The 22,350-nt window shown below is 40.1% G+C and overlaps 1 protein-coding gene across 6 annotated transcripts in view; it reads left to right on the plus strand.

Moving 5' to 3' along the window:
- The window catches only part of LOC105472647 (dual specificity tyrosine phosphorylation regulated kinase 1A), a 150,227-nt gene extending 133,224 nt beyond the window's left edge, over positions 1-17,003 (plus strand). For all 6 annotated transcript variants that reach the window (XM_011726075.2, XM_011726077.3, XM_011726074.3 and 3 more), the window contains 3 exons: positions 7,117-7,423; positions 7,926-8,050; positions 13,757-17,003. In XM_011726075.2, the coding sequence (XP_011724377.1) occupies positions 7,117-7,423; positions 7,926-8,050; positions 13,757-14,377 (1,053 nt within the window). In that variant the 3' untranslated portion in view covers positions 14,378-17,003. The remainder of the gene's footprint in view (positions 1-7,116; positions 7,424-7,925; positions 8,051-13,756) is intronic.
- Positions 17,004-22,350: the final 5,347 nt, after the last annotated feature.

Here is a 22,350-nt window from a genome sequence, read left to right on the forward strand (position 1 = left end):
TTCATTGGCAAACTTAGTATAAATGAAGCCTTACAGTATTTATTGTTTAGTTTTGGGTTTTCTTCACTCAATAAATGTATTGCTTTTGGAGATTCATCAATATTGTATGTCTTAGGAATTTTTTTTTATTGCTTCAAGATATTTCATTGAATGAACATGCCATAATTTATATTCACCTGTCAGTGGTCATTTGGTTTGTTCCCAGTTTGGGACTGTTATGAATAAGGCTACTGAGAACATTCTTTCATATGTATGTTTTCTTTTCCCTCACAGCACAATCTAAGAGTAGAATTGCCAGGTCATAGGGTATGTGTTTACCTTCACAAGAAAACACCAGTTCTCCAAAGTTGTTTTATTTTATATTCCCATGATATATGAGTGTTCCAGTTGCATGACATCCTCACTATTTTATATAGTTTGTCTGTTGGATTTTAGCCATTCTGTAGTGGATATGTAATGGTTTGCATTTGCATTCTTCATGGCTAATGATACCACCTTTTCGTATGCTTATTAGCCTTTCATGTATCTTCTTTGTCACAGGTCTTTCCCATCTTTTGCTTGTGTTACTGAGTTGTTTAATGACTGAGTAGTCCTTTGTCATTAAGTTTTTTTGTCACATATATGTCAGTGTATTTCCCTAGACTGTGGCTTGCCTGTTCCTTTCTTAATATGGTATCTTTTGATGAATAGGAAGTTTTAATATTGATGAAGTTGTATTTGTCAACTTTTTTTTTTTTGGTTCTTTTTTTATCCTGAGAAATCTTCGCCATCTCCAAGTTTGTGAAGATACTCTTCTATATTTTCTTCTAAAAGGTTTTTTCTTTTTTTTAATCTGCCTTTTACAGTTAAGATTCTGTGGTCCATCTTGAATTAATTTTTGAGTGTGGAACAGGGTGAAGGAGTTGAAATTCATTTCTTCCATATGCTTACGTCATAGTTACAGTAGCATTTGATGAAAGCAATTATTTTACCCTATTGATGTGTTTTCAATTCTAGGTCCTTTCTATTCACACATGAATTTTAGAATCAGCTTGTAAATTTCTACCAAAAAATCATGCCAGCATTTTGAAATGGACATCTTAACAATATTAAGTCTTCCACTCTATAAAGATGGGTTATCTCTCCATTTATTTAGGGCTTAAAATCTCTCAGCAGTGTTTTATAGTTTTTAATGCAGAAGTCTTACATATTTTGTTCACTTTATTCCTAAGTTTTTAATTTTTTAGATGCTATTTTAAATGACATTTAAAATGTATAATTTCATAATTTTTCATTTTTGGTGTATAGAAATGCAACTGATTTTTGTATCCTAAGACCTTGCTAAATTCACCTATTCTAGTACAGATAACCCTTGAACAATACAGGTGTGAACCACACAGGTCCACTTGTATGCAGATTTTTTTCCAATAAATACAATCAGTCTTCTGTATCTGAGGGTTCCACATCTGCAGTCAAATGTGGATCAAAAATACAGTATTCCCTGGATGTGAAACCTGTGTATGAGGGCGAACTTTTCACATATGTGGGTTCCACACAGCCTCCTTGTGGAGCTTGAGTATGTGTGAATTTTAGTATATTTAGTGGGGAGGTCCTGGAACCAACCCCCTGCATATACTGAGGGATGAATAATATTTTCGTTGTTGAAATTTGATAGGGCTTTCTACTTAAACAATCTTATGCTCCATGAATGAAGACAGTTTTATTTTTTCAATTGTATATCTTTTTTGCTTTTTTAATATCATGAGTGGGTTTTGAATATTGTCATGTTTTTTCTGCATCTATAGGGATCATCATACGATTTTTCTCCTGTTTTGTGGTAAAATGCATTAATTTTTTGAATGTTAAGCCCCACCCTATGATAAACTACACTTGGCCTTGATATGCTATTCTCTTATATATATTGCTCAGTTCAGTTTGCTAGTCTCTTGGTAAGGAATTTTGTTTCTGTGTCATTAATGGATATTTGTCTAAAGTTTTATTAATAATACCATCATTAGGGTTTGATTTTAGGGTTATGCTGAACTTGTGAAACTATTAGGAAATATTTTTTCTTGATTTTTCTGAGAAAATTTGCATATGATTGGTTGACATTATTTCTTTTGTAATGTTTAGTAGAGGTCATTGATGAAACCATCAGAACCTGGGGCATTTTTTGTTAGAAGGTTATTTCATTATAATTTATGTTTTTTGTTAAAAATGTGGTTATCCAAATTTTTTAAGTTGGTTTTGGTAAGTTGTGTCTTTCAAGAAGCTTTTCTTTCTCACCTAAATTGTTGAATTTGTTGACATAAAATTATCAATAATATTTTACTTTTTTTTTTAATATCTAAAGAATCTATAGTGATAGTTTTTTTTTTTTTTTTATTGCTAAGTCTGTCTTTTATTCCTGATATTGGCCGTTTGTACTTTCTGTTTTTTCCCCAAGTAGTCTTGCTCAGGGTTGATCAAGTTTATTAATCCTTTCAGACAACCAGCTTTTGACTTTGTTGATTTCTTTTTTTTTGAGACGGAGTCTCCCTTTCTCTCCCAGTCTGGAGTGCAGTGGCGCGCAATCTCAGATCACTGCAAGTTCTGCCTCCCGGGTTCACACCATTCTCCTGCCTCAGCCTCCCGAGTAGCTAGGACTACAGGCACCTGCCACCACACCTGGCTAATTTTGTGTGTTTTTAGTAGAGATGGGATTTCACCGTGTTAGCCAGGATGGTCTCGATCTCCTGACGTTGTGATCTGCCTGCCTCGGCCTCCCAAAGTGCTGGGATTACAGGTGTGAGCCACTGCGCCCGGCCTCTTTTTCTATTCTTGATCTAGTTTCTGGGTTTTTTTTTGCTCTTCATTATGTCCATTTACTTGGGTTGAATTTACTCCTTGTCTTGCTTCTTAAGTGGAAACTAGATCATTGATTTTTAAGCCTTTTTGCTACTGTAGAATTTAATGGTATGAATTTCCCTCTAAGCACTGCTTTAGCTGCATTCTGCAGCTTTTTGTATGTTTTTGTTGTTGGTTTTTCTTTTTTGTTTTCTTTTTCTTTCTTTTTTTTTTTTTTTTGGAGACGGAGTCTCGCTCTGTTGCCAGGCTGGAGTGCAGTGGTGCAATCTTGGCTCACTTCAACCTCCGCCTCCCAGGTTCAAGCAGCTCTTCTGTCTCAGCCTCCCAAGTAGCTGGGACTACACACACCCAGCTAATTTTTGTATTTTTAGTAGAGGCAGAGTTTCACCATATGACCAGGATGGTCTCGATCTCTTAACCTGATGATCCACCCGCTTTGTCCTCCCAAAGTGCTGGGATTACAGGCATGAGCCACCACACCTGGCCGCTTTTTATATGTTTTAAACAGTCATTCTGAAATGTTTCTGACTTGTGATTTCTTCTTTAACCTGTCATTATTTAGAATTTTGTTACATAATTTCAAAATATTTGAGGATTTTCTGGATATCTTACTGATTTCTAGTTTAGTAGCAGTTTGGTCACAGAACGTGATTTCAGTCCTTTAAAACTGAGACTTGTTTTATGGCCTAGCATCTAATGTGTCTTTGTGAGTGTTTTACGTGTGCTTGATAAGAATTGTATTTTGTGTGTGTTTGGTGTAGTGGTCTCCAACTATCAATGTAGATGAAATTGTTTTATATTTTTCTTCATATCTTTTATATCTTTGTGTATGTGTATATTCTGTCAGTAATTGAGAGAGGAGTCTTTATTGATAAGTTTGGATTTATCTTAGACTCCTTTGTAACATTGCTTTATGGTTTTTGAAGCTTTGTTAATAGGTGTATGCATGTTTGATATTGTTATGACTTACTGATAAATTGACCCTTTTATCATCCTGAAATGCCCCTCTTTGTCTCTAGTAATGTTTGTCTTTAAGTTTGCTTTGTCTGATACTACTGTAGTTTTACCAGTATTCTTATTCTTGGTATTTTCATGGTGTGTGTGTGTGTGTGTGTGTGTGTGTGTGTGTGTGTGTGTGTGTAGATAAAAAAGATACGAAGAAAAGTATGCAACATGTGTATATACACACACACACTTTTACTTTTACTGTAAACCTGTGCATACCTTTATATTTACAGAATTATTTTTGTGTTGTGTGCAATATATGGTCAGGTCGTTTTTTAATCTAGTCTGATAGTAGTTAACCCATTATTCAGAGTTTTGGTTTAATTGCGTTCTGTTTGTCTTTCCTGTTCGTTGTTTCCTGTTCCTTCTTTCCTGCCTTTTGTGGGGAGGCTTGTTGAATACTTTTGGCATTTTATTTTATCTCCCATATTGATTTTTTACTTATTCCTCTATGTGTCATGTTTAGTGTTCCTTTTATAATATGCACCATTAACATTAGTTTACCTTCAAATAATAATATATTGCTTGTTAAACAGTGTGATAACCATATGATTCTATCTACCTCTTGTGCACTTGTTGTATTACTTTTGCATGTTACATCTCACAACACATTATTGGCTGTTTAAATAAAAAATAGATTTAAACACAAAAGAAATTTAAAAGCAGATAAAATAAGGATAATAGATCTTTTATATTTATCCTTATATTTGCTCTTTCCTGGTGTTCTTCATTACTTTTTGCAATTCCTAGCTTCCATCTGGTATTATTTCTTTAGCCTCAAGACCTTCCTTTAACTTTTATTTTATAATGAGTAAGTTATCCTAATGAATTCTGTCAACAGGTGTTGATCTGAAAATATTTGTTTACCTTTATTTTTTGGAAGATTTTTCAGTGAATATAGAATTATAGATTAACTTCTTTCTTTCAGCAAAAGAAAAAGATGTTACGATATTGCTTCCAGGTATATTGACTTTTTTTCTGGATTACACTGTTTCTGTAGAGAAGTCAGTGGTTATTCTTAGCATTATTCCCCTGCATATAATATTTCCCCCTCTTCCCTCTGGCTGATTTTAATGTTTTCTCTTTGTTTGATTTCTACAGTTTGACTATTTACCTACGTATGATTTTCTTTGTATTTATTCTCCTGGGAGTTCACTGAGTTTCTTGGATCTGTGGGTTGACCTCTATTACCAGTTTTTGAAAATCCTCAGACATAGTCTTTCCAAATATTTGTTGTGCTTTCATCTTTCTTCTAGTTCTTCAGTGATATGTATGTTACAGTGCTGAATATTATCCCAGTGGTCTCTGATTTATTCATTCTGTTTTCTGTTTGTGTTTTTGATTTGGATAATTTCTTTTTCTATCTTCTGGTTCACTCATTTTGTTTTTCCTTGTGCTGAGTCCAGTCTGCTGTTGAATCTATTAAATGGATTCTTGTGATGTTATTGTTATTTTTGAGACAGGTTCTCACTCTGTCGCCCAGGCTAAAGTGCAACGGTGTGATCATGGCTCATTGCAGCCTTGACTTCCTTGGCTCAAGGAGTTCCTCTGCCTCAGCCTCCCAGGTAGCTCAGACTATAGGAGTGGTACAGGCACCATACCCAGCTATTAAAATTTTTTGTAGGGATGGGGTCTGGCTATGTTGCCTAGGCTGGTCTTGAACTCCTGGACTCAAGCAGTCCTCCCACCTCAACCTGGGTATGGAGACATGAGCCCAGCCTATATTTTTTAATTCTGGCCTTTCTATTTTGTTTTAAATATAGTTTTTCTCTTCTGAAATTCTACATCTGTTCATATGTTGTCCACCTTTTGAACTAAATTGTTTAATTATCATAATTTATTAGAAGTAATTTATCGTAATTATTTTAAAGTTCCAGTCTGCTACTCTCAACATCTGTACCATTTATTTATGTGTATCTTCTATTGGGTTTTTTTCCTTTCATGTGATTGTGGACGTCATTTTTTAAAAATGTCTGTAATTGTGTGACAAACTTTCATTGCCTAAGAACAGTTAAAGATGAATCATATTTTCCCTCAGAAAGGCCTCTTACTCTGTCAGGCCCCTCATGTGGGGCTGATTTGATTTCTTTTGTAGCTTAGCTGACTCTAGGCTTTGCTTGTTTGACTTAGATTCTATTCCCCATTGTCTTCAGATGTTTTGAGCTGGGATCACGACATTTGCTTCAGCAGTGTTTGTGTCCGTAGAACCAGGGAAAATCTAGTGGTCTCTATACATTACTGCCCAGCCAGCAGCCCCACTCCTAACCCTCCGTGCCTGGGAGATCGCCTTCCTCCTGCTGTACTGCCCCATCCTTCTGTCTGTCCACACCTGACCGTCAGAAGTTGGTTCAGACTTGGGCTGGAGTCTTCTCGCTCACCTGTGGCGTGCTTCTCTTTCTCCCACTGCAGATCTCTTCCAGGAGAGACTTTTCATTTTGTAGAATTCAGGGGATTTTTGTTCCAACTTTGGATCCTCAGGCAGCTCTCTGATGGGTCTTTAAAAGTCAGTGATTTTATGACTTATTAGAGAAGGAATAATCATCTCACACATTTCTGCATTGTAACTAGAAGTCAAAGTCTGGTTATGCTGTTCTTAATAAATTCCATATTTATAGAGGTTTTAAGGGTTATACTGTTATCTATCAAAAAATGGGTTTTCAGGGAATCTGAACACACGTTAATTTATTATTACATAGATTTTCTAAAGGGAAGCATACATAATTTTCTCTTTTTCTACTCTGAGCAGGTAGGGTTAGGCCAGTGCCTTTTTATGTAGAACATCCTTGGTGTGATTGCCATAGCTTTCTTGGGCTGCTGTTGGTGAAGGAAGTGTAGCAGGTGCCGAGGGTGCACAGTTTGGCAGGAAAGAGGCTACCAGCCAGGGTGGGCAGGGGCACGCGTGCTCTCTGTAAAAGACAAGAGAGAAAATGCTTTCAGCCTTGTGGGCCTCTGTTGCATGTTTCTTGGTTTTGGTTGCTTGTTTTTACAACCTTTGAAAACAGAAAAAACGTTTGTAGCTGGTGCTGTAGAAAACCAGGCTCTGGATCAGGCCACAGTTTACTGACCCCTGGGCCATTTATAGCCATTTTTGGTCTCAGAATTATGTTGAACTGTAACTGCCATGCATTTGGGATACTAATGTGTGAAAAGGCAGAGGATTTAATTATGAAGTGTCCTTTTTAATAAAGGCCTCAACATATATTTAAACATATTTGAAGTTAAATTATGTGAGTGTTTACGTATTCCACCAAATTTAGAGAAAGCCTTTCATCTTCTCTCTTACAGGAGTACAAACCACCAGGAACCCGTAAACTTCATAACATTCTTGGAGTGGAAACAGGAGGACCTGGTGGGCGACGTGCTGGGGAGTCAGGTCATACGGTCGCTGACTACTTGAAGTTCAAAGACCTCATTTTAAGGATGCTTGATTATGACCCCAAAACTCGAATTCAACCTTATTATGCTCTGCAGCACAGTTTCTTCAAGAAAACAGCTGATGAAGGTACAAATACAAGTAATAGTGTGTCTACAAGCCCCGCCATGGAGCAGTCTCAGTCTTCGGGCACCACCTCCAGTACATCATCAAGCTCAGGTCTGTTGCTGCGGTTAGGTTAGGCTTGGGAATGTTTTGTGTTTTCTTTATGAAGTGGGATTAAAGTGTTGATTAAATTTGTTAATTTAATGGGGAGCATTTACTTTACTTAAATCTGTTCTTTATAGTTAGCAATAAATTCATCTCCCCAAAGCTCCAATATTTAGTTACGCATGTAATAAATTCTGTTTGGCAGTTGGAAATCTATTTACTAACCAGCAGTTTAAACTACTTCTTAAATGGAATTTTTGTCCACATTGCTTGAGTTTTCCCGCAAGGGGAAACCAGACTTCATTGTGTTTTAGTTCAGTGGTGGACGAGAGAGAACCTGGTTTTAGTCAGAGAGTATGAAGACTTTGTGATATACTTTCAAGTTAATATTAGAGATTTTGTGGTGTGTGTGTGAATACTTCCAATTTTAATGGTATAGTTTCAGAGTATAAATTTGAACAAATTGAATTTTAAACTCACAGTTGTATTGTTTTGTGTTGTGATATTTCAGGTGGCTCATCGGGGACAAGCAACAGTGGGAGAGCCCGGTCGGATCCGACGCACCAGCATCGGCACAGTGGCGGGCACTTCACAGCTGCCGTGCAGGCCATGGACTGCGAGACACACAGTCCCCAGGTGAGCTCGCACATGGTTCATTTGCTTGTGTCACCTGCCATGCTCAGGTAGAGCAGCACTGGATGCCAGGTGCCTTTAGAATGACCGTATCATTTACCCTAGAAGTTCATGATGTTCTGCTGTCTAAGAAAATACAGTATTTATCATAGAGAAGCACATTCTTGCAGTTGTCCTCCTCCTTGTCTAGAAGTGGCTAACACTTACTGGGGGCATAGCAGTTGTTTTGAACGGTTTTTTCCCTGTGTTTATCTCATTTACCAAAGCAGCATTTTGAGCCTCATGCTTTTTTGATTCCCATTTTACAGTGGAAACTGAGACTTCATGGGCTGAGTAAATTTCCCTGGGTCATGATCTTAATGACTCGACTCTGCTTCCTCCCATGATTTGTTAGCTCTTGTAGTCCTGGATTATGAATCAGTTTCTGGTTTGATTTTAACCTTTTTGTTGTTGTTGTTTTATTTGTTTTCTGTTTTTAAACCTGTTGAAGAAGAGGATCTAATTAAGTACTTTTTCAAAATTGGAGTGAAGCAGATGGTGATGGTGAAAATATTTAAATCATCTGATAAAGTTGTAAGTTGGTTCATACAGAATTTTGCGTGGTGGTGTTTGAAGGTGAGAGGCCAGTGTAGTATTTGATGGATGAGTAAACTGCTGTTGATGAAGAGCGCTCTCCATTCTTGTGACTAGGGCAGCTGAATGGTGCTGGAGAAAATCCCACATGCAGCTGTTTGTCAGCACTGTTAATACTCACCAACCACTGCTGGGCAGTCTTACGTGTTTCCCGAGTTGTCCCATCCTCTGCTGTTCTCTTTAATAATAGTTTCAAACTTTCTACTCTTAGAAACCTTTGCCCTCCCCTTCTCTGTTCTCACCCAGTCTTTGCATTGTAAGGAAAAGAGTCTTCAGACAGGAACTCTTTCCGCTTTGTAGCATTGAATACATGATCCTGCCTATGTGTGCACTGTCCACTTCTCTACCCCTTTTTTGTTAGAAGCAATGTATTTTCTTTTTGCCTAAGGCCAAGCCTACTCATTGCCCCGATCCCCTCCCTCCTGCCATCATGGGGACTTTGCCCTTTGGTCTCCCTCGGCACTGGTGTCTTCATTCTCTCTTCTTGTGGCTTTTTCTGTTGATCAGCATTTCCTCATCCTCGGGCCTCTCCCATCTTAAGCAGCACCTTTGCGTGTCCCCCTTTCTTTCCCTGTACTACTGCTGCCTGTAGTCTTTGTCTCTTTACTCTGAAGACCTCCTTGCCTGTTCCACTTAGGTCCTGCCCTCCAGCTCTCCTGCCGGTGTCAGCGGTGACCTTCACTGATGGGTCCAGTGGACACCCTAATGCTATCTTTCTGCATTCTACAACTTCATTTGGAAGTGTTGACTTTTACCCACTCTTTGAAACACTCACTGCTGGTTTCTTTGGGAGGATGATTCTCTGTCCCCCCATTTCTCTGCCCTTTCCTTCACTGTCTCTTTGTTTGTTTTTTTTTCTTCTACCCATCCCTGAAACCTGAGTGTTCCTCGAGGCGTGACACGTGTCCCTGCCCTACTCCCCTTAATGTTTCCTCGATGATTTCACCCACACGTGCCGGGGCCTGCAGTCACCATCTTCATGCCAGTTGCTCTTAAGTCTTGACTTCTGACTTAGACTTCACTTCTGAACCCCTAGGGCCTTTCTAATTGTTTACTGTGAATGTTACCTTGAAAGTCTCAACAATATGTGCACACACAGCACATAAACTGGTGTCATCATTTCACTTCCTTCCCAACTCTTCTACTTTTGCCATTCTTTATAAAAATGGCCCTAAATTTACCCATTTGCTCAAGTCATAAATCTGGGGGCACTTCTCTCTCCGTCTTTCCCCACACTGAGTCAGACAGTAAATTATCTGGATTCACCACATCTTAATACGTTTTTATTCTCCACCTTTCACTTTGCCTGGTTGTTATGACCTGTCTTACTAGAAAGAGTTTTGGAGTGTCTAAAACGGTTGTGGAGTGTCTAATTCCATTCACCTGTCAGTCAGCACCATTCTCTTCCCTGCAGCCAAGTGAGCTTTCTCTAAAGCGGTCTGTTCTTGCTATTTTCCCTACTTTTTTTTTTTTTTTTTCTCCTGAGGTGGAGTCTCACTCTATCTCCCAGGCTGGAGTGCAACGGCATGATCTCTGCTTATTGCAACCTCCGCCTCCTTGGTTCAAGCAAGTCTCCTACCTCAGCCTCCTGAGTAGCTGGGATGACAGACACATGTCACCATGCCGGCTAATTTTTCTATTTTTAGTAGAGACGGGGTTTTGCCATGTTGGCCAGACTGGTCGTGAACTCCCGACCTCAGGTGATCTGCCCATCTCGGCCTCCCAAAGTGCAGGGATTACAGGCGTGAGCCACCACACCCGGCCTATTTTCCCTACTTTAAACCAGTTTTGACTTGCCCTTCTACCTGAAATGAAATGTAGACTTCTTACCAAGGCACTGGTGCTTTGTGGGTTCTGGTCCCCACCGAGGCCATTCTTTCTCCTCTTCACTCACCCTAGTCACACTGATTTATTTTTCACTTTGTGTAATATGCCACATTCTCTCTCTCTTTTCTCACATTTCCTGTGCTCTCAGCCTGGAATACTCCTTTCCTCCTCCTTTTGCTTTGGTAACTACTATTTATGCTTCAGGTCTTAAGTATCACTACTCCCATGGGCTCTCTCTAAATCTTTAGACTATCCGCCTGTCTCGTCTTCTTCCCTTTCTTTCTTCCAGATCTATTCCATACTGCAAACACATACAAGAGTAGCACAAGACACCGCGTTCCTCCCACCTGGATTTCACAGAGGTCAAGATTTTGCTTCAAATCCTTTTTTATTACTTAATTTTTGAGTGGTTGCTATAGTCACATGGTTTTAAAAATAAGTAAATATGAAAGGGAATTCGGTGAAAGGTTTTCCTTCCTTCCATGCCTTCTAGCTCCTCAATTTCTAAACCAGTGTTACTAGTTTATTAGTTTTTTGTATACTTTTGGAGATATTTTATACATATTCAAGCAAATACAAATACATACTCTTCATCCACCCTTTGTACACAAATAGTACCATACCAGGCAAACTGTTTCAAAACAACTTGGTTTTTCTAGTCTTGATATATATTTTGGAGCACTCTCTGTATCAATACATAGAGAGCTTTTTCATTCTTTTATTTATTTGCACAGTATCCTGTTAGATATTCCATAAGTCTTTTCACCATTCCCCTATTGTTTGTTTATTCATGTATTTATTTATTTTTAGAGCTAGGGTCTTGCTCTGTCACCCAGGCTGGAGTGCAGTGGCGCAATCACGGCTCACTGCAGCCTTGAGCACCTGGGCTCCAGTGATCCTCCCACCCCAGCCTCCTGAGTAAATGGGCCTACAGTTGTGTCCCAGCACACCCTGCAGTGAGGTCTCACTATGTTTCCCAGGCTGGTCTTGAACTCCTGGGCTGAACTGATCCTCCCACCTCAGCCTTCCAAAGTGCTGGGATTATAGGCGTGTGCCGCTTTGGCCACCAGTCCCCTATTTATTAATGGGTGTTTAGTTCATTTCCAACCTTTTTTACTATTTACAAATGGTACTTTAATAAATAATCCTGTACAGTAGTGTCCCTTCTTATCCACGGTTTCAGTTATTCAGTCAATCATGATCCAGAAATATTAAGTGGAAAATTTCAGAAATAATTCATAAGTTTTAAATTCTGTTACGAGTAGCACGATGAAACTCATGCTGTCCCACCCTAGGTGTGACTCATCCCTTTGTCCAGCGTGTCCACACAGTAGATAAGTTACTTTGTAGCCATCCAGATTATCAGATCAAAAAACATAGTATATAGAGGGTTTGGTCCTCTGCAGTTTCAGGCATCCAGTGGGGATCGTGGACTGTATCTCTTGCGGATAAGGAGGCACCACTGTATGTGTCTCATTCACACATACACATTTTATCTGTGATACAAATTCCTGCAAGCAGAATGACTGTTTCAAAGGGTAACGTGATTTATAATTTTGATAACTATTGCCAGATTGCCCCCCATGTGATTTTCTAATCCAGTAACTTGATTAACTTCATATATAAACAATTAGTATTTTCTTTTCTGAGAACTCACTGCCAACTTTTCTACTGATTGTTTTCAGTAGTATCTCTTAAAAGTTTGGTTCTCAGACCACCTTCGTTGAATAAACAATTTGTGCCAGCCACTGGTGATAGAGACTGAGCCTTTTGCCTTCCTAGAGCTTACAGTGACACAAGTAAATAAAATGAACATGAATAAAAGTGGCAAGTAGCGTTAGCTCTTAAAAAGAAAATAAGGATGATTTGGTAGAGAATGACTATTTGTTGGATAGGATGTATTAGAGTAGGCCAAACTCTGATATGACAGATAGACCCCCAAAATATGGTAGCTTAAGGAGTACCAAGTTTCCTTCATTTTTGTCTAACAGTCCAGAATAGGTGTTCAGATTAGTGGCTAGGCTGTCTTCCAGGTCCTGTTTCCTACCATCTTGTGGTTCCACCATGCCCTAGGGCCTGATTGTCTACTGTGTCCAGAAGGCAGAAGGACTTGGAAGGTACTGTTTTGTGTGCCAGGCTAGCAGTGACATACAAAGTTTCATTCACATTCCGTTGACAGCTTAGACATATGGCCATCAGTGAGTACAAGGGAGGTTGGGAAGTGTTGTGTAGCCATGTGCTCAGGAACGAGAAGAATACTGTGTACAACCTGTAGCTTCTACCACAGTGGTTGAGGCAGTATCAGTCAGAGTGGTCAGCAAAGGCTCTGGAACTGAAGTGATGAAAAGGAGACATCCAAGCAATAAGAACATCCGAGAAATAAGAACATTTCTAGGCAGAGGGGAGCAGCGTGTTATTAGTACACTGAGGCATTTGAGAGATAGTGACCCAGGGGAGGAATGGAAGGCAAGCCTTCTTTGGTTGGAACCCAGGTAGCCAGGGATAGGATGGGTGGAAAAAGAGGTTGGAGAAGTGGGCATTGGCCAGGTGATGCAGACCGTTGTATCCGTTTGGGATTGTTTTGTTTTTCTAAGTGCAGTGAGAAGTCATTAAAGGATTTTAAATAAGTGATTGGATTTGTGTTATGAAAAGATTGTTCCTGCTACCCTTTGGAGAAGGGCAAGGATGGAAGCAAGGAGTTCATTTAGGGGGCTGTTGTGTTAGCCTAGGCAAGAGGAGATGGTGGGGATGAAGAGAAGAGGCCAAATTTGGCATCTGTTTCATAGGTGGCCGCGTAAGTTCTTGCTCATGGGTTGGACAGAGGCATTGTTAAGCAGCTGGGTGTAGATAGTAGTCCTTTATTGAAAGAAGAAAGATGGAGAGAGGAAGGACATGAGGGATAAGTAAAGACTTCCTTTTGGACCTGCCTAGAATACTATCTGGCCTTTTTCGGGGAATATTTGCAGACCCCTAGCATAAACAGTGCTCCCAAGGTAAGACAGTGGCTAGTGAAATAGATGAACCTATTTAAGGATATAACTTTCTACAAATTGCAGCTTTCATGATGAAATTTTTTTGCCCTTGAATGTATTTGGGATGTTGTGTTATAAAACTGTCTAACACATTAAAAGTTTCAAAAACACTTAACCCGTGATTAATGTAATGCTAGTTTGTGTCATCGCTTTTGATGGAAGATTAAAGCTTGGAAACAGTCCTCTGAAAAATCCTTTAAAAAATCTGTTCTTTCAGGTGCGTCAGCAATTTCCTGCTCCTCTTGGTTGGTCAGGCACTGAAGCTCCTACACAGGTCACTGTTGAAACTCATCCTGTTCAAGAAACAACCTTTCATGTAGCCCCTCAACAGAATGCATTGCATCATCACCATGGTAACAGTTCCCATCACCATCACCACCACCACCACCATCACCACCACCATGGACAACAAGCCTTGGGTAACCGGACCAGGCCAAGGGTCTACAATTCTCCAACGAATAGCTCCTCTACCCAAGATTCTATGGAGGTTGGCCACAGTCACCACTCCATGACATCCCTGTCTTCCTCAACGACTTCTTCCTCGACATCTTCCTCCTCTACTGGTAATCAAGGCAATCAGGCCTACCAGAATCGCCCAGTGGCTGCTAATACCTTGGACTTTGGACAGAATGGAGCTATGGACGTTAATTTGACCGTCTACTCCAATCCCCGCCAAGAGACTGGCATAGCTGGACATCCAACTTACCAATTTTCTGCTAATACAGGTCCTGCACATTACATGACTGAAGGACATCTGACAATGAGGCAAGGGGCTGATAGAGAAGAGTCCCCCATGACAGGAGTTTGTGTGCAACAGAGTCCTGTAGCTAGCTCGTGACTACATTGAAACTTGAGTTTGTTTCTTGTGTGTTTTTATAGAAGTGGTGTTTTTTTTCCAAAAACAAAGTGCAAAGCTGCTTGAATCAGAAGGAGATTAACACACTGAACCGCTACAAGAGGGCAAAGCTGACTTTTTTTTTTTTTTAACTTGAAAAGATTGCAAAGGGACATTGAAGTGTTTAAAAGAGCCATGTCCAAACCCATCTTCATGGATAGCTCAGAGGTATCCTCTTTTTGCTCCCCCATTTTAACTTGCCACATCCCAGTCATAGTGGGTTTTTTTTGTCTTTCTATTCAGCAAAAATATTCAGATGTTGGTCTTGGTCATCTGCCAACTAATTTTAAAATAAAAGGCACTGCACATAATTTGCATAAAGGGCCCATGAGGGTGTTTTTTTTTCTTTTTGTCCCCCCCACTATTTTTTTGTTCTGTTTTGTTTTGGGTGGGAGGGTGGGAAATTTGGGTTTTTAAGTCCTCTAAACACACTTGGGCACGGAAATGCAGTACTGTAAGGAAGAGGGACCTCCAGCTTCCACAAACACCATCTTCAGCTGTATGAAAGGGACGGTTGTGTTGAAGTTTGTCAGGCACAGTAAGCATGCTGAGTGGCGGGGATCAGAACTCTCCTATCTGAACCTACTGAGGATCAAAGCAGCAATTACATGGGATCCTGTGGCTCTCCTGTTGTAGAGGCCACAGGAAGATAGGATGGAACGTGACTGGTCTCCTAACCAAGGTGCACTGAGAAGCAATCAACGGGTCAGTCGTGGCCAGTCCTGGGGAGGTCTGAGTGGTGGTCTTTGGGATAACCTTTGGCCTTATGGATTTGGACTCGAAATTAGAAGAGCCTACCATTTCAGATGCAATCACTTTTGGACATGCTTTTGCAGACAGTCCTTAATGCTGAAAACACAGAGAATGGGTAATTCAAGAGGCCTTTCTTTTAAAATAGACTTTTGTGACCCACTAATTGTAAGGTATTGCAAGGTCACTTTGCGTGTGTCATAAAGTTGACTTCCTTATTGGTTGAAGGTCACAGAAGTAGTGGTTTGCTTTGATGGAAATAGCTACAGCTGTGTCCCTTCCTGCTTTTTACTTTTTCTTTTGCTTTTTCTCGGCACGTGGTATCTCCACCATTTCTTCTGCACAAAGATGTCTTCTGTTCATCCTGAACATTTTTAAAAAATGCAGAATTTTATGTGACTGCTTTTTTGCCTCACAATTATGCTGTGAATTTTACAAAAATTTATTTTCTTTTTTGATAATTTATTGTACCAAAGCTGTTTTTATAGCACATAGATGTCTGTAACCAATAATGTAGCAGTTCTGCACTTTGACACAAGGTGTAACTAGACCATTTTTAAATGTCAGTTGAAAATTATGGCTGTACTATTGCTTAAACAAAACTGGAACTGTTGTTGAATCCATAGCCAATACATTTACAGCAATCTGTGTACTGAACATAATAGATTGACATCTAATTCAAGATTACAACATCTGTTACATTCTAAGTGTGTTCAGGCTTCTGAAGGTAAAGGGACACTGGATCCAGAAGCTATGGAACCAGCAGTTGATTCTTGTATTCCTGATTAACCTACTTGTAAACTTGAAAGCAAGACCTTGATTGCACCAACAGGTCCAGAGTATGAGCGCAAGTAAAGCAGAACTCTCATGCGTGACCTGAGCAGACAGGCTGGTATTATTAACAGGTGCCTCGTGTTGGGATTACGCTGCCTTAATGTAACACAGTCTGGCAGTTGCTAAATTTGTGTTCCCATTTTAAATTGACCAATTTTGGGGTGTGACACTTTTGAGCGGTTGAATTGGGAGAATGAAGTAATTTACCTGTCCAGGATCAAAAGAAGCCTAGAAAAGAAGCAGTAATCTACCTCTGCCGCTAACCTGTTTAAGACGACTCAGCAGAACACCGCCTTTCATTCTATTGGGCAATTCCATGTGGCTGACTAGGTCAATTTTTTTTCTGAACAAAAGCAGGTTTTTATATGTAAACAGTGACAAAAGAAAGGCTAAACACTATGTAAATGTGAATGGAAACTTGGAAATATTCATTTTTATAAACTACAGAAATTTTTTGTTGTTTATCAGGAAATCCATATTTATTTTGTAATTAACTGTCAAGCCTGTGGATGATTTTTTTTGAACTTGGTAGTTCTTAAAGGTTTACAGTGAATAAAAGGATATCATCTTGAGTATAGCAATATCAAAAGGAATTCAGTAGTTACTGCTGTTTAGGAATATAAGGTTAAGATATCATATGGGTCAGGTCATTTTTTTTCTGTGCTGGTTGCCACATCTTAGCAAGCACCAAAAAACTAAAGCAGTTTTTAAACCGATATTTACATAAAGAAAATCATAAAATCCAATGCTTCTGCATACTGTGTTATGTTACAGTCCAGTTTTGTGTGCTTTACTACACAGTTTGGTTACAGGACTTCTGTGCATTGTAAACATAAACAGCATGGAAAAGGTTAAATACCTGTGTTCAGATTGTAAGATCTAGTCCGGACTTGCTGTGTATATTGTAACGTTAAATGAAAAAAGAACCCCCCTTTGTATTATAGTCATGCGGTCTTATGTATGATAAACAGTTGAATAATTTGTCCTCAGACTCTTTACTATGCTTTTTTAAAATTAATTTAAGAAAAATGTAAACATAGTAAAAATCTTCCTATGCAATTAACCTGGTCCAGGTCTGGTAGGTATACTATCAAAGTTGAGTTAAATGTGTAAAAAGGAAACTATTTGAGATACATCGACATAGGCATCAGCAATCTCTGAAAGTAAAAATTGGAGGTTTAACATCATTTTGATTTTTCACATTGATTTTTTTATTTGAATGCTTACATAATATTTTTGTGGTTCAAAATGCTAGTGTTTTAGTTGGTAGCATTTAGAATGGATGGTGAAGTTCTGGTGGTTTTCTCTGATACGCTTTGACGTGCTTGGATGAAAGAGGGAATACGAATACTCATTCTTCCTTCCCCAAATCTTCATATGGGGACATATCAGAATTCTAGAATTCTTGCCACTGTGATTCAGTTGGTAACCTAAAGTCTTCTCTTCTTACAAATTAACCTGTTTCAGTATATATTAAGGTAGCTTTCAAAAGGTAAGATACTTACTTAAAAGTTAAGTGTGAGTCTGTAAAATTAAGGTTGGTTGCGTAAAGTTGAAGTTAACCACATGTAAGAAAGGAAAACTTACATTAGTTTTATTTCTTAGGGTGTGAGAATTTTACCTCGGTAAAGGGCACATTTTATGATATTGGGCTGAAAAAAAAAACACGACTTATTTTTATTTAAAACTACATGTAGAAAATCATGAAAGATTCAGTAATTGTGTTAGGCCCACAAGTGACCATTGAGCTTGCCCCTGTACTGCTTCCCAGCTTTTGTGGTGGTGAACTTAACTGTTCTGTTCTTCCAACAGGGAGATACATAATCAAAATACACGTGGAGACGAGATAGCAGGCACTCAGTTCTAGGCCAGTTTCTCAGTTTCCTTTGGGCCTGCCTTTATTTTGATAGCCCTCAGAATACAAGTTCAGACGTGGTCCGGCGCATTCCAGGTGGTATCTCCATAGACACAAGTTCAAGACTCATTTTTATGTTCCTTTTTATAGTGGTAGACTGTATGTAATCAACCGGCTGGTTCATTCCAAATAGTGACTTGGTCTTAGTGCCATATATGAAGGAAGTTTGAAAATGTAATGGGGACAAAAGCTGTGTGTGACTTCGGTATACCCAGACTTTATTCAGATTTCTTAAAAATCTGCTAGGGATGTCTGTTGACCAGACGTTGGAAAACCTTTGGTGTCAGGGACAGTAGAGCAGAAGTTCTGATTTTCTAACCCTGGCTCCTTATCTAGGCCTGTTTCCTTGGATGAAAACATACATCATCAAGTAATTTGTGGTACAAAGAACAAGAGAAGAAACCCTAAGAAGACAACTTATTTGTTATCCTCCCTTTTTATGACTAACCTTAATCCCAGTGAATCCACTGAGAACCAGCCTGTGGATGCCTGCTGGGCTTTCACACTGGGCCAGGAATGTTTGACGTATATCTGTGTTGAAAGCACTGGATGCTTGTTTGGTGGAAGACGTGTGCACTGAGGTAAGTGGCTCATCGCTTGCTGTGTTTGGCTCTCTCTCCAGCATTATACATAGCCAAGGTCCCAGATTTTGACTGCTCTCAGTGGATGTTCTTGCATCAGAACTTTTAAAAAATAACACTACCTTAACACTGAGACTGTCAGGTGTTTGTCAGTATTTACTTCTAATTTCCTACTTTAAACCTTAAGAGACAAGGTATTTCTCCAACTGGACACTGATTTGAAAGACAATAACTAGAATGCTACAGGTCTCTCTTCCAGTATGCGGCTGCTTTACCTGAAAACTTTTCCCCATAATTTCTCATCTTTAGGGTATGTCCCTATTATTAAAAAAACAAAACAAAACAAATGTGGAATTAATGTGGGTAAATTTCCATTTCAGTTGAATTTCCTGCCATCCGCAGCAAAACCTGTTAATGCTTCTTCAAAGCATTGAGGAGGCAGAGACAAGCCTTAAACCAGCTTCCTTCTGCTCTTACCAGGTAGCCTGGTTCAGTCCCAGCTGGGTCCTGTAGGAGCACAGTACTAGAGTCTGAGTCATGTTGATGAATAAAGTGCATTAAGTTTGGGTCAGGCAAAATGGTGGCAAAAGTTCATGATGCAGGACAGAGGAAACAAGTGGACAAGTGGAGCCCAACTCTGTTCCAAAGGGAGGCCAGGCGATGCTGTCATGGGCATGGTCGGCCGAGTTCTCATAGCTAGAGAAAGGCCGTGTAGGTATTAGAGCTTAACGTGTCATCTGTTGGAAAGACCAGCTATTTTATAATCTTTCCGATTAAATTTCTGAAATTGCTACCTTGGGGATTTTTTTCTTTATTCCTAGGAAGTTTTACTTCCATTATATACTCATTCATTAGTCAGTGTACTTGCCCCTGAATTCCGTTATCTGAAACTGCAGTCCAGGCAGAGATTCAGAGCCAAGGGCAAAATGAAGTGGCAGGCGCTGGGTATGTGTGGTAGTTCTGCACTAGGGCGGCCAGGAAGCAACCAAGCAGGTGTGCTGGGTGGGGGATTATTAACGAACACCCAGGCAAGAAGACGGGCCTGAGCCTGAGTGTGGTCAGCAGAAAGTGTTTTGCTTAAAAGAGACCCTGGGATGATGACTCGGGAATCATCCTCCACTCACTGTTACACAGAAAGACTGCAGAGAAGGGCACTGCTGGGGTGGGGTTTGTTCACTCCCTCTGAAATGAAAGAAAATACCTCTAGTGGCATGAAACGGTTAAGTTTTTTAAATGTTATTTCTTTTTTAGAGACGGTGTCTGGCTTTGTCACACAAGCTGGAGTTTAGTGGTGTGATCGCAGTTCACTGCAGCCTTAAACAACTGGGCTCAAGTGATCCTCCCATCTCAGCCTCCCAAATAGCTGGGACTACCGGTGTACAACCACCATGCCTGGCTAATGTTTTTAATATGGGGTTTTGCTGAGTTACTCAGGCGGTACTCAAACTCCTGGCCTCAAGTGATCCTCCGGCCTGGGCCTCTCAAACATAAATAGGCTGGGCATGGTGGCTCACGTCTGTAAAGATTTAAAGCGGAATGCAGTGAAATAGCATGAGAAAGAGCGTTTTAATGGACATCACAGACAAGCCTTGTTCCGCTGAAGAGGTGATGCTGCGAGGTGGGCTGGAGCTCACTTCAGGCACCACTCCCACTTCCGTTGCCCGCAAATCCAAGAAAGGACGGACTAATGAACTGTAGTGATCTCAGACTGCTAAATCAGTTTAAAATCATCAATTTAAAATGACTTTCCAACCTTGCTGCACTTTAAACTCATCTGTAGAACTTGATAAAACCACAGATGCCCATCACACTGGCAGAATTTTAGATTCAGAGTTGGGGTGGGCCTGGAGCTGTTTCCTGAAGCTTTGCGGGCGATTCTGAACCTGCAGCCAGGCAGGACTCTGGCAAGAAGAGGCATGTGGCTAATCTGACGGAAGTCTGAATCCAAGAAATTTTTTTTTTTTTTGAGACAGTCTTGCTCTTGTCTCCCAGGTTGGTGTGCAGGGGTGCGATCTCAGTTCACTGCAACCTCCGTTTCCCAGATTTAAGCGATTCTCGTGCCTCAGCCTCCCAAGTAGCTGGGATTACAGGTGCACACCATACCAAGCTAATTTTTAGATTTTTGGTAGAGATGGGGGTTTCGCCATGTTGGCCAGGCTGGTCTTGAACTCCTGACTTCAAGCTATCCACCCACCTCGGCCTCCCAAAGTGCTGGGATTACAGGCATGAGCTACCACTCCCAGCCCCAAGAACATCTTGAAATGGAGTTTGATTACCAAAGTTTACATAGAGTAATGGAGAATTAAAATTTACAATTTATGGTGCATTACGAAATGTTATAAACAAGCCTTCAAGAAAGGCAGAAATTGCCAGATGTAAGTATGTAAAACTTACACAATTTGTTCCTTTTTGTCTTCTTCCTTGTGGAGATGGGTCAGTGTGACATCCTATTCATTAATAGCTCTCAGATGTCCCACAAGAATGGTACACGTTATTTCCCAACAGTGGGAATGGAATTGGTTCCTTTATGTCTCAGTCTCATTTGGTCTTGTAAGCCCATGAAGGGTTTCCTAGGGGACCAGCCACCAGCTCTGTATAGTAGTTAGAGTTTCCCTCTAGAATCCCAAAGAGGTTCAGATCCCACTGCTCCTCTTGTTGGCTTCGTGACCCTGGGCACGCTGCTTTACTTGCCCAAGGATCACTCTACTCTTGATGAAGATATCCATAATGTCCACTTAGGAGATACTGTGCGTGCCTCAGTGAGGTAATGTCCACAGAAAGCACAATGCCTAGTATATAAGAAGTGTCCAATAAATACAATACGTGGCTATACAGAGTGGAGTCCACAGCCTAAATGGAACTTCCTATTTCTTCGTAAATACAACAAACGGTGCAGGAAAAATGGGGTGGGCAGTGTTCTCCGTGGAGGGCTAAACAGCATTGCTTTCCAGCTGACTCTTATATTTGGAGTCTGGGACTAGGTGTTAACATTACTAGTTGGTTTTGCGTCCTGCACAGTCCCTGTATCTATCTCAGAATTTTGAGGTTTGTTGTGGGGAGTTTTTGGGTAGTTTGCTTTGCTTGATAAAATATATGATATTTAAATGTACAAGGATGGGTTTTCAGTAGAATTTTTCTATGCAACCTCAGGGAGACTGCCTGGAGGAGTAACTATGGTAAGGGTCTATTTTTGGACAAGCATTGTCATTAGACCTTTGTGATCACTTGTCCAGGGGCCGGTCCCCACCCTTTGCTCCCACTCCAAGGAAAGTCTGTTCCATGTTTAGCCTTCAGAGGTTTGATGCAGATCAGGGAGAGAAGAGGGTGACAAAAATCAGCTCTAAGTTTATAAATGAAAGAGGGATATTACCGGGGAAGCTTTTGGAATGTAATAGGTTGTAACCCACATTTTGAAAGCAGTAAGGAACTAATTGCTGCCTTTTTCTTCTCCTTTTTTATTCTGTTGACTTTGTTGATAATATTAGGTGACTACATGGAGCCTGGGTTCTCTCAGTGTTAGCCTGTTATTCCTAAAGTATCCTCTCCTCCTTATATCAAATATAAGGACAAAAATGTCTCAGGATAAAAGTCTGTTTGTTTGCATTAGACTACACATGATTACAATGTAATCATGTATATTATTACAACAGGCCATGGATTTGGATGGGTGATGAAGCGGAAACAAGGGATCTAATCATGGGACGTAACTGCTCACCTCAGGTAGATAAAAGTACTTCTGGGACAAGTAAATTAGACAAGCTTTTGTGCTTCCCAGCACCTCTGGGTCTTGTGCCTGGCCAGTCTGGGCAGCTCTGCGCTCAGAGGCCTTCGGCACG

The sequence above is a fragment of the Macaca nemestrina genome, chromosome 4, assembly GCF_043159975.1.
Source record: "Macaca nemestrina isolate mMacNem1 chromosome 4, mMacNem.hap1, whole genome shotgun sequence".
In the NCBI taxonomy this organism is placed as follows: Eukaryota; Metazoa; Chordata; class Mammalia; order Primates; family Cercopithecidae; genus Macaca; species Macaca nemestrina.